Raw genomic sequence first — 13,076 nt, 5'->3', positions numbered from 1 at the left:
TTTCACGAGCACATTTTAAAATCTTGTTCACTCAACTTGCCCATTCACTATAGAAATTGACTTTCTCTATTTATGGGAAATGTTTTTTAATAAGTTTCATCAATAATTTAGCTTAAAAGCAAGAACATAATTTTAAAACTTTACTAACCTTTATAGGTTAAATCTGAAACAGAAATACAAGTCAGTAACATTTTTAATGCATATTTGAGACTATGATTTTTAGACTCAGAAATGTTCCCAGTGAAATCAAATTGACACCATTTCTATGCAAAAGATATGTAAAGATTTTTTTCAGTAAAGTTTTTATCCTTTCTGTGACCATATTGCATCTGCCATGTGTAATGGCCCTAAAAATACACAGCCACATAAGCTAGACTTGCAGGCTTCTGATGACCATAAATTTATTAATCGTTTTAACTTGAATTGAAGGTTATCCAGCATATCTAGTCCATACTAGATGTATGTAACATTTGTGAAGGCCCCAAACACATGCTCATGCCCATGGCCATCCAAAAACGAGAAGAGTTCTAGCCACAATCGCCACCAGTCTTTTCTCCCCTCACCAAACTTTCTGCCAAGGAGCCACTAATGGAGGTAGGGCTGTTCTGTATTAAAGCTGAATGCAACAGCCTGTCACTATGCCCCTTTCCCCCATCTATGCCCTAGCTTTAACTTTTCTCAACTCTGCACCCACATTGTGAGAAAAGAGTATATGAACCTGACCTCGCTGCAACAGACTCCTGCTAAATTGGCAAAATTTAAAAAGACAGTAGCAAAACTACTATTAGTGCTACCAAATTTAGCAACCCCTATAGATGCTGCTCAGTTCCAGTGAAAATCCTGAGGAACCATAATCAGTAAGCCCCTTTACCTTCAACCCACAAACTAAGCATTAGTCCTAACTGCTGAACCTTGAAAATGAGGAAGGCAAAAAACAAACCACCACCAATGCACTAGGATGCTGCTTAGGGTAAAATTACTTCATGACCCCAAATAGAACAGTAGGCTAAACTCAGTGAACTGCCATCCACCTGAATCTTTACATCTACTCTAGAATCTGGTGAACTAAAATTAACCAATTGCTGGGCAGTAGAAGAGGAGTTTGCTGCTGCTGGGAAGAGGTCCTGCATGGGCCAGCAGAAGCCAGCCTTGGACCTCACCTGTCTTTGAAGCCCATCAGTCCCCAGACTTGCTCTGCCTATGCCATGGCCTTCAGTTAATTCAAAGGCCAGGGGCAACGTAGAGTTGAGGCCTAACAGCCATACCACTAGGCAATAGGCACAAGGTCTTTTCAAGGGAAGATACCATGACTAAATGAACCCCTTTTCCTTGTGCTAGACTGCCAAGCTTAGAAAAGGGTTTTTAGTTACAATATCACCATTAGAATGACACAAATCTAAACAAGCTAATTTACTAATTAACGTGGGTTTGGGATGGGTGGGTTTAAATGAAGCTTTAGGCTAAAATTGACAGAAAATATGGAAAGGTTACTTACCTTACGCAGTAACTGGTGTTCTTCGAGATAAACCCCCTGTGGGTGCTCCACTTCGAACACTACTCGAAGATTTACTGTTGGTAAACTGTAAGCTAGTAATTCAAGCTAAAAGTAAAACATATGGGAGAAGATGTAATATATTGTAATATGGAAATGCACTGGAATTAGTATTTCTCATTGTGTCCAAATAGCAACTTTTACAAGTTAGGGTAAAAAGCAATCTAATTGTTAACTAAATTAAACCACTGTCAAATAAAATTAGCATAATCTGTCAATAAAAGAATTCTCTGAACTCCAGGAATTTCTGCTACCTAGAATAAAATATCTCTAGTAGGATAATGGCATTAATATTTAAAATATAATATCTTTAGCTATTGCCTGAATGAGAATCTAATAAATTTAAATATAGTATGAAAATGTAGATGGCTTTTTAGCTCTCTTTGGACATGTAATGTATTCAGATAACATTAGTCCTGATGCAGTTGTGCAACTCAATACAACATAAGTTGAATTTTACCTTAGTGAGATGTTTAAAATCGTGTTTTCAATCCAAGGTTTTAGCATAATTTTTCTTCATTATTCCTACTAATTTAAAAACTAGAAGTCACACAGCCAAATTAACTGGTTTTTAAACATTTAGTTTTTAACAAATTATGCTGAAACTTTGTCTAATAAATAACTTGAAATCTTGTGTAAACGGTGATGCATTGAAGTTGAAAATTAGTAAAATATCTGTTCATATGATCATGTCATGTTTTATTTTATCTTGCTAAGCCAATTGTTAGAGAAATTTAGACATTTAAAAATTTATTTTTAAAACCTGGCAGATATTGTCGCAGCATGAATCTGTCCCAAAAGAACATATGAATGGTTTAATTTCTTAAAGCAAAACATTTTGCTTTCTCCTCAGCATGTGTGCTTTTGCATATACTAAGATAGGCTTGTTGCAGTTTGTCATTTCTTGTATTTCTTTGAAGAAAGTTATTTCCTTCCCCCTCCCCTCTGCTTTTCGAAGGTTAGTAATAACCCAGATGTTTTCATAAGGAATTGTCCAACATCTCTAAATTAATAAAATTTGGATTTTTGAGTTCTGGACCACAGTGTTCAAGGTTCTTGATTAAGCTGTAGCATCTTTAAATAGAATATGGATCCCTATGCATTTAACTGCTATTCTTCTTTAATGTTATTTTTATAGAAAACAGTAAATGTCATTCTCAGCAGGTGTTTACTTTGGGGATTTGGACAGCACCTGTGAATTACTGAAATTTAACTAAGTTTTCTCTCTCCTCCTTCAAATTAGTAGTTCAAATACATTCAGAAATTTTCAGCCGAATTACATTTGACAAGTTCTACATGACTCATGATGAATAAAAAAAATACGTTATAGAAACTGACAGAATAAAATAAAAGAACTGATGTCTCTTTTTCTGTTTCTTTGCTTTAGGAATGACTGGCAATTACCTACTAACAAACCCTCTTCTTCGACCACACGGCACTAACAACCCCTATAACACACTGCTCGCTGAAACAGTTGTATGTAATGCCCCTTCAGCTCCCGTGTTTAACTCACCAGGTGTGCTTATACTTACTGAAAAGAAAATCGCTTTTCTGTAGTCTGAGTCCTTTCTTTTTGCTAGCTAGAAACTCAAGTTGCAATATCCCAATCCTGCATTCTGAATTTCTGTTAGTTTAAGAAATACTTACAGTGTTGCCAATGCCAAGCTTGTAAAACTGCACTATATTATAGTAATGCCTTTGCCATAATAGTATTTACCAATAATTATCCATGTTTTTAACACAGGTGGCATAAATCTTAATATACTATTGCAGGACTGACACCACATGGTCCGAGAGCCCATCTTCAAGATATATATCACTTAGAGGTATCATGTCTATGCAATATAAGCTTCAGTTGACTCAAAATCTTGCCGAGAAAAACCTGCGTGTGGAGTTGATTTAGATAATAAAACAGTGCGAGGCATCTTGACACACTTTTGGATACCCTGGTGTAGAAAATTGCATCCAGCATCAAATATAAGCCAAACTATAGTATAGTGCAGCTTTATGTTAGTTGATTTCTTTAGGAGAATCTTTAGGTTATAATTAGAACAGTTTAGTTCTCTGGGACTAAGGGTGTCATCACTAACCTAACTTTTGTTGTGATATTATTCAAATGTTTTTCTTAATTGCAGAGCAATTAATAAATTAATATATATCTAGTAGTTACAGTTTTGATGAGTCAAATAATTATCTCTAGTGTAATTAAAACACTGTTAAAACTTTGACAATATGGAGAACATAAAACCTTGTTTCTGTTTTTTATTTCAAATTTCTTTTTTAACTGAACTGCGGTTTCTATTTTCATTCTCTTGTTTTCTTACTTTCCTTATGCTTTCCTCTAGCAACCTACAGAGAGACAAGTATGGGAGTAAAACTTAACTTTGCCTATCAAATGTAAATTTTTTCAGCATGGTTTTTAATGGGCACAATTAAAACATAACTAGTGGTCATGAAGTAGACTCAGCGGGCAAGTGGTTCACAATTTGCAACTGAAATGTTTCCACATTCAAACAGTACTTCTGTAGTGCTTTTTGGAAAATAACACAAGGTCTGTAGCAAACCCTATTGGTAAATGAGGATACGCAATGCTGAAATAATTTGCTGTTTAAAACCAAAGCAATGTCAAGCAAAAATGCTTAATAATTTACTTACATTTCTACATTCCCACAGTAATCTTGCTACAGGCTATGGAAAGATTTCAAGTGAATTACCTGATCATGGGCAACAAAACTTGCCTCCTCAAATCAGTCAAAACGTATTCTAGAGTGCTTAACTCTGCAGTATATCACAGAACTCTCACTTTGGGTTATCAAATATGTTTTGGTATCTGCTTAGCAGAGCACAGAGAACAAAATTATAAAAATAAATCACTTTCATTAGGGAAATTAATGCCAGCATGCGGTCCATGTGTTGCCTCACTCTTATAAATGCCATATGTTCTGTGCAGCTAAGATCTTGAAACATATATGAAGTTACAAAGCTATGAAGTTGTTTAATCAAAGCTTAAAGAGGCCTTTCAAACAACCATCATCACTTTGTCTAATTCGGTACACATGGCAGGCTGGAATAGCACAATACAAAATTACTTGCAAGTTTTTCAAAAGGAGAATTTAGCTCAAAATTAGTATTCTGCTACCAAAACAGTCTCATGACAAAAACATATCACTTTCATTTTTTAAAAAAATTCAGAAAAAACTTGCATTTTCTAGAGTACGCTGCAGCTTTAAGTGTGGAACAAAGGCAAAACAAGAAAATCTGTAATCTTTTTCAAACAAAAGTTTTTTTCCTATGCTCCTCCAAGCCTTGCATATAATGCAGCAGCCTCACAGTGATCAGTTTCATTCCAATAACATCACTTCATTCTTTCTTTATTTCCAGTCATATTTGTAGTTAAAGTGACTTTCTAGGAATTCACTAACGAACAATCTAACTTTCAATGGTACAGGCTTTTCAGTTTCTTTCAAAACTCTTGTTTTTCTTTGCCTGGGAAGCATTGTGATTTCGTAGTTTACATGTCTTTGTGTCTATAGAAAACACATTTCTTTAACGCAAAAAATTGCCACCATAAGATTCCAATTTTTTTCCTTAAACTTCTTTTCATATCTCCAGCAGACTTACCCAATCTGTCATTCCTCCAGCAGTTAAAAGATGTCAGCCATGGCTGATTTCCTCCTCCCATTCCACAGTTAATATTTATTCTTTGGTTTAATTTCTGTGACCCATGCTTACAGAAATTCCTAACATTTCTGCATTTGAACTGCATGCCCATGGTGTCTGTGGGCCTAAGTCTTAATTGACTATACTGGTTCATTCAGTGCTGTCACTGTGACTGATGCAGACTGCAGGCGAACTTTGACCTTTAGAAGCCCGAGGCCATTGCTGGCAGACAGAATATTAGTGCAAAAATTACATTAAGTGGGAAAAAAGCTATTATTGCTAGTAATCTAATTTGCTGAACCCTTGCTCTGACTAAGTTGCTGAGAAGCTTAGTAATTCTTCATCATGTTACAATAAATCATTTTACTTTCTTTTATATATCAGCTACTCTTAGGCCAGATAGCCTGAGCAGACAGACATGATGTGAGTTGTCAAAGTGAGTCATTCCACCTGCTGTCTATCGTGTTGTTGGATGGTGCTTGTGGGCCCTGGTCCCTTTAGTGTGAAAGTTGGCTGTCCTTGTTTAACATAAATTCTTTGTATTTGTCCATTTTTTCATTCTTTTCTTTACTTCATCTCCAGAAAAAAAAGGAACGGTTAGAACTGTTGTTAAAGTAGTTGCTTGCCAGTTATGTGGGTTTATGTTCTACATTTACCTTCAGTTTTGTATGTGGCCTAATTCCTTTTTAATTTAGTGTCGTTTAGGACAAATTCTGTTAATTTTATTTTTCTAATCATGGTGTTGTACTTTAAAATGTAAATGTTTACAAATGAATTGCTTTGCATTACATATGCAAGGGCATGGAGTGAACAGTTCCTTGTGGAAGAGTCATAAAACTGGTACTAAATTATGAAATCAGAATCCCAGAGTTCCCCCTAAATTTCTAAATTAAAATCCAATTCCACCCCATGGGAAATCAGTATTATTTTTTAAATACATCTTTCCTATAAGGTGTGCAACTGTTTACAGTTGGGAATGTTCAATAACCTAACTTTTCTCAAGTCTTACTTCCAAGTACAACTTTGTCCTGAACTACATTAAAGAGTTTTATACAAAAAGAAGAAAAGTAAAAAGAGTGCCAGCGAGTAACCCAAACTGTCCCCTTTCTATTTCAGGACATTCACTGAACAATGCCAGGGATACAAGTGCCATGGATACTCTACCGCTAAATGGTAATTTCAACAACAGCTACTCATTGCGCAATGGAGATTATAATGACAGTGTGCAAGTTGTAGACTGTGGACTAAGCCTGAATGATACTGCTTTTGAAAAAATGATCATTTCAGAATTAGTGCACAACAACCTGCGGGGCAGCAGCAAGAACCACAACCTGGAGCGCACACTCCCAGCCAAAGCTGTGATTGGCGGGAGCAGTAGCGAAGATGATGCAATTGTGGCGGATGCTTCATCTTTGATGCACAGTGACAACCCAGGACTGGAGCTTCACCATAAGGAGCTTGAGGCACCACTCATTCCCCAACGGACTCACTCGCTTCTGTACCAGCCACAGAAGAAAGTGAAGACTGAAGGAACTGACAGCTACGTCTCACAGCTGACAGCTGAGGCTGAAGACCACCTACAATCCCCCAACAGAGACTCTCTTTACACAAGCATGCCCAATCTTAGAGACTCTCCTTATCCAGAGAGCAGCCCTGATGTTGAAGAAGATCTCTCTCCCTCCAGGAGGAGTGAAAATGAAGACATTTACTACAAAAGCATGCCAAATCTTGGAGCTGGCCATCAGCTTCAGATGTACTATCAAATCAGCAGGGGCAATAGTGATGGCTATATAATTCCCATTAACAAAGAAGGATGTATCCCAGAAGGAGATGTTAGGGAAGGACAAATGCAACTAGTGACAAGCCTTTAATAGTGTAGCAAAGAAATACTAAAGGCCACATACAAGTATTAAAAAGACTTTATTGGCCCAACGCAGGCTCCCTCATATCTGCTCAAAGAGACTATTCTGTTCACCCTGTGGTTCTCCGGTGTAAAGGGGATGACTGGACCTTGCAGTTCTGTGAATTTTTATAAAACAAAAACTTTGTATATACACAGAGTATACTAAAATGAATTATTTGTTACAAAGAGAAGAGATACCAACAAGGTATTTTAAGATATCTTCTGCTGCTGAGTTTAACAAAATTGTGAAACAAACAAACAGACAAAAACTTTCCAGCCATTTTACTGCAGCAGTTTGTGAACTATATTTGTAAATATGGCTGCACCCTCCCCCCTCTTTTTTTGGGTAGGCCTGCATTGTATTATATACAAGACGTAGGCTCTAAAATCCTGTGGGACAAATTTACTGTACCTTATTATTCCTGACAAGACTTTCAAAAGCAGGAGAGAGAGATTCTGCATCAGTTTGCAGTTCACTGCAAATCTTTTCCATTAAGGCAAAGATTGAAAACATGTCTAACCACTAGCAATCAAGCCACAGGCCTTATTTCATATATTTCCTCAACTGTACAATGAACTGTTCTCGTGAAAGATGGCTAAAGAAATTATATTTTGTTCTATTGCTAGGGTAAAAAAATACATTTGTGTCCAACTGAAATATAATTATTAAAAATAATTTTAAAGAGTTTGAAGAAAATATTGTGAAGAGCTCTTGGTTGCACATATGTTATAAGCTGTTTTTCTTACACTTTGTTCATAGTACTGTAGTATGTTTAAAATCCAAGTTCTACCTGTTTTCACTTATTTTTCACTGTAAACAGTGTTCTGCTTTGAGAAATTAATTTTTATTCTTATGTTTGACTTTTTTTTAATTGCCAAAAAAAAAATTCCAAGGAGAAATTTCTCTTAGAAGCCAGTTATGCCATGCCTTGCACAAATTTGGTAAAATCTAGCCAAGATTGTAAATCAATTCCCTGTTCATTCTTTACCCAGGGTGGGATGGGGAGGGCTAATCGGGACACTAGACACTTCTCTCAAACTTTCTGGTGAACAAAAGGTGCCTGTCCTTTTAAAAATAAAATAAAACAAATATTACTCCTCCATATTCCTTCTGCCTATATTTAGTAATTTATTTTATGATAAAGATCTAATGAAATGTAAATTGTTTCAGCAAAATTCTGCTTTTTTTCATCCCTTTGTGTAAAACTGTTAATGAGCCCATCACTAATAACCAATGTAAAGTTTAACACCTGTTTGACAGTAAATAAATGTGAATTTTTTTCCAAAATAGGTAAAATGTGAATTATGTATGAATTGTAATTGGTGTGAATTTTCCTTTGACCCAGCTGTATTCTACTTCGAACTGCTCCCTGACATTTCACTATTTAAATACAAAAGAATACAATAGGAGCTGCGTATATGTTTCTACTGAATAGAGGTCATCATTGCTACTTGGCATTCTAGTCACAATCACATATGATCAAAGTCAGAGACATGAGCTCCATTAGGAAATTGTACTGTAATCTCATACATTTACATTAGATTTTTTTTAAATAGGACTCTCTCTATTTTACATTATTTTTAATTTCAGTACAATCACATTTTGGGCAACTGGTTATGTGTTTATAATTAAAGATGAAGATAATGCCTTGCAATGGAAAACGTGTTTAATAAGCAGCATTTATGTAGCAGTGTAAAATCAAACAATCAATGCACCCTTTTGAGATGGGTAAATAAATACTATCCACATTTTACCAGATGGGGAAATTGAGGCAGACAGCTGATGTCTTGACAAGGCAATACAGTAAGTCAATGATAGAGCTGGGATTTAGAAATCTGAATTTCCTGCTTCCCAAACCTCTTCATTTCTCCAGACCATGCTGTTTCTGAGTTGCCTATGGTTTTATGAGATACTAAAAATGCAAAGCATATTGTGATTTCTGTGTATCCAAACAATATTCTGATAAACTCTAACTACCTAAATAGCTCAGAGGACTTACCTGGACTTACCTGAATTTTGGAAAAATAGAATTTCAGAAAAATTAAATTACACTTTTGGAGGACATTTCTGAATTTTGACTAATCTGAATGCCAGCTAACTGGGGTTCAGATAATCAGAGTTTACCTGTATTCTAACTAGCATTTTCTGTGACATAGCAACAATTGATAATGAAGATAAAAGCCATATTTACATAATATCCAACTGGTAATCCTGCCAACAGGTTTGTTAATGCTCAAGGCTGTAGTTTTTATAGTGTGTTCCCTGGAGGTAAGTGGTCTTTTTCATCAGAGGCTGACGTCTATTTTCCATATATGTCACAAAAATTGAACTCTGAGAAATAAGGATGTGTCCTGAGCCAGGATTTACATCAGATTCCTTTGGATCAAAATGATTCCCCGGGGTCATCCTGCAAGCTTGGAAACGTATTTATTGACTTCTACCTAGAAAATCATGGATTTGAAAATGCTGTATGTATACATTATACATTCACTAATTTTAGATTCTTGCAACACTTATTCATATGAGTAATCCCTGGTCTTATGAGAAGCCTCCTTGTCTTCAGTTGGAGTACCTAGTTGAGCAAGGTCTGCAGGATCATGGCCTTAAAACATACATATTAAAAGAATGTTCAAGTGATGTGTGTGTATAAAACCAAGGACATTTAATTGAAATACTGTCAATGCCTATGGATAATGAAATACATTAAGGAAGTGCTTTAAGAGTATACCCTGTTATGGCCAGATATTTTAGAGAATTATTGGTTTTATTAATATCTTTGCACAGTCTTACTGTTTTTTTAATATATGATTTTTCTAGTGAATATCCTCAAGCAGCTATTTTTTCTGGAGTAGTTCTACTGAAATCAATGAAGAATGGCCCCATGTAATTACATAGCTGACTTTTTGCGGGAGGTCTTGCTTTACATCTCATGGCCTACAGCCATACCATCTTGAATTGTGAACCCTTATCTCACAAACTAAGCAGAGTTGGGTGAAAGGATTGGATCTAAGAATTCCAAAGATAATCAAGTTCTGCTGGAACAGGTGTTGGGGATTCAAGAAGTAGCAGTCTTTTCTTGGAGTCGGTACTTAACCAATTCCCACAGTAATGCCACGAACACACTGTTGTTGAAGGTGCCATCTTTCAGATGAGCAGTAAATCTGCTTGTGATCATTAGAGATCCCCTGGCCTTTGTGGTGTTAACCCCAGTGTCTTGACCAAATTCCTTCGTAGACAATTTCAGTCTGGCTACATGAATTCCAAAAATTGAACTCTGTCATCGAGTCCAGTCCCCTGCCCTCATGGCAGGACCAAATACTGTCTAGACCATCCCTGATAGACATTTATCTAACCTACTCTTAAATATCTCCAGAGATGGAGATTCCACAACCTCCCTAGGCAATTTATTCCAGTGTTTAACCACCCTGACAGTTAGGAACTTTTTCCTAATGTCCATCCTAAACCTCCCTTGCTGCAATTTAAGCCCATTGCTTCTTGTTCTATCCTTAGAGACTAAGGTGAACAAGTTTTCTCCCTCCTCCTTATGACACTCTTTTAGATACCTGAAAACTGCTATCATGTCCCCTCTGTCTTCTCTTTTTCAAACTAAACAAACCCAATACTTTCAGCCTTCCTTCATAGGTCATGTTCTCAAGACCTTTAATCATTCTTGTTGCTCTTCTCTGGACCCTCTCTAATTTCTCCACATCTTTCTTGAAATGAGGTGCCCAGAACTGGACACAATACTCCAGTTGAGGCCTAACCAGCGCAGAGTAGAGCGGAAGAATGACTTCTTGTGTCTTGCTCACAACACACCTGTTAATACATCCCAGAATCACGTTTGCTTTTTTTGCAACAGCATCACACTGTTGACTCAGATTTAGCTTGTGGTCCACTATAATCCCTAGATCCCTTTCTGCCGTACTCCTTCCTAGACAGTCTCTTCCCATTCTGTATGTGTGAAACTGATTTTTCCTTCCTAAGTGGAGCACTTTGCATTTGTCTTTGTTAAACTTCATCCTGTTTACCTCAGACCATTTCTTCAATTTGTCCAGATCATTTTGAATTATGACCCTGTCCTCCAAAGCAGTTGCAATCCCTCCCAGTTTGGTATCATCTGCAAACTTAATAAGCGTACTTTCTATGCCAATATCTAAGTCGTTAATGAAGATATTGAACAGAGCCGGTCCCAAAACAGATCCCTGCAGAACCCCACTTGTTTTGCCTTTCCAGCAGGATTGGGAACCATTAATAACAACTCTCTGAGTATGGTTATCCAGCCAGTTATGCACCCACCTTATAGTAGCTTCATCTAAATTGTATTTGCCTAGTTTGTCGATAAGAATATCATGCGAGACTGTATCAAATGCCTTACTAAAGTCTAGGTATACCACATCCACAGCTTCTCCCTTATCCACAAGACTCGTTATCCTATCAAAGAAAGCTATCAGATTGGTTTGACACGATTTGTTCTTTACAAATCCATGCTGGCTCTTCCCTATCACCTTACCACCTTCCAAGTGTTTGCAGATGATTTCCTTAATTGCTTGCTCCATTATCTTCCCTGGCACAGAAGTTAAACTAACTGGTCTGTAGTTTCCTGGGTTGTTTTTATTTCCCTTTTTATAGATGGGCACTATATTTGCCCTTTTCCAGTCTTCTGGAATCTCTCCCGTCTCCCATGATTTTCCAAAGATAATAGCTAGAGGCTCAGATACCTCCTCTATTAGCTCCTTGAGTATTCTAGGATGCATTTCATCAGGCCCTGGTGACTTGCAGGCATCTAACTTTTCTAAGTGATTTTTAACTTGTTCTTTTTTTATTTTATCTGCTAAACCTACCCCCTTCCCATTAGCATTCACTATGTTAGGCATTCCTTCAGACTTCTCGGTGAAGACCGAAACAAAGTAGTCATTAAGCATCTCTGCCATTTCCAAGTTTCCTGTTACCAGGGCCGGCTCCAGGATTTTTGCCGCCCCAAGCAGCAAAAAGAAAAAAAGTGGAAAAAAATAAATAAATAAAACCCGCGATCGCGATCTGCTCTACTGCCACCACTTCAGTCTTCGGCGGCAATTCGGCGGCGGGTCCTTCGCTCCCAGAGGGAGTGAGGGACCCGCCGCCGAATTGCCGCAGAAGAGCCGGACATGCTGCCCCTCTCCGTTGGCCGCCCCAAGCAACTGCTTGCTGGGCTGGTGCCTGGAGCTGGCCCTGCCTGTTACTGTTTCTCCCTCTTCTCTGAGCAGTGGGCCTACCCTGTCTTTGGTCTTCCTCTTGCTTCTAATGTATTGATTAAAAAGTCTTCTTGTTTCCCTTTATTCCCGTAGCTAGTTTGAGCTCATTTTGTGCCTTTGCCTTTCTAATCTTGCCCCTGCATTCCTGTCTTGTTTGCCTATATTCATCCTTTGTAATCTGTCCTAGTTTCCATTTTTTATACGAGTCCTTTTTATTTTTTAGATCATGCAAGATCTCGTGGTTAAGCCAAGGTGGTCTTTTGCCACATTTTCTATCTTTCCTAACCAGCGGAATAGCTTGCTTTTGGGCCCTTAATAGTGTCCCTTTGAAAAACTGCCAACTCTCCTCAGTTGTTTTTCCCCTCAGTCTTGATTCCCATGGGACCTTACCTATCAGCTCTCTGAGCTTACCAAAATCAGCCTTCCTAAATCCATTGTCTCTATTTTGCTGTACTCCCTTCTACCCTTCCTTAGAATTGCAAACTCTATGATTTCATGATCACTTTCACCCAAGCTGCCTTCTACTTTCAAATTCTCAATGAGTTCCTCCCTATTTGTTGATAATCAAGTCTAGAACAGCTTCCCCCCAGTAGCTTTTTCAACCTTCTGAAATAAAAAGTTGTCTGCAATGCAGTCCAAGAACTTATTGGATAGTCTGTGCCCCGCTGTGTTATTTTCCCAACATATATCTGGATAGTTGAAGTCCCCCATCATCACCAAATCTTGGAC

General features: G+C 37.4%; 1 protein-coding gene across 9 annotated transcripts in view; it reads left to right on the top strand.

Annotated features, from left to right (window-relative positions):
* Positions 1-8,002, top strand: part of LOC113404972 (adhesion G protein-coupled receptor L2) — a 184,469-nt gene extending 176,467 nt beyond the window's left edge. For 3 of the 9 annotated variants that reach the window (XM_029912407.1, XM_029912406.1, XM_029912404.1), the window contains 2 exons: positions 3,297-3,378; positions 6,329-6,415. In XM_029912407.1, the coding sequence (XP_029768267.1) occupies positions 3,297-3,331 (35 nt within the window). In that variant the 3' untranslated portion in view covers positions 3,332-3,378; positions 6,329-6,415. Of the gene's footprint in view, positions 1-2,939; positions 3,069-3,296; positions 3,379-5,596; positions 5,649-6,328 lie in introns of those variants that run through there. The other 6 variants (XM_029912402.1, XM_029912401.1, XM_026655838.1 and 3 more) reach the window with 4 other exon arrangements.
* The last annotated feature ends 5,074 nt before the right edge of the window (positions 8,003-13,076 follow it).

Source organism: Terrapene carolina, unplaced genomic scaffold (assembly GCF_002925995.2).
Source record: "Terrapene carolina triunguis isolate 2854851 unplaced genomic scaffold, T_m_triunguis-2.0 Scaffold211, whole genome shotgun sequence".
NCBI classification, from domain to species: domain Eukaryota; kingdom Metazoa; phylum Chordata; order Testudines; family Emydidae; genus Terrapene; species Terrapene triunguis.
This window is presented reverse-complemented; position numbering and strand designations above follow the sequence as displayed.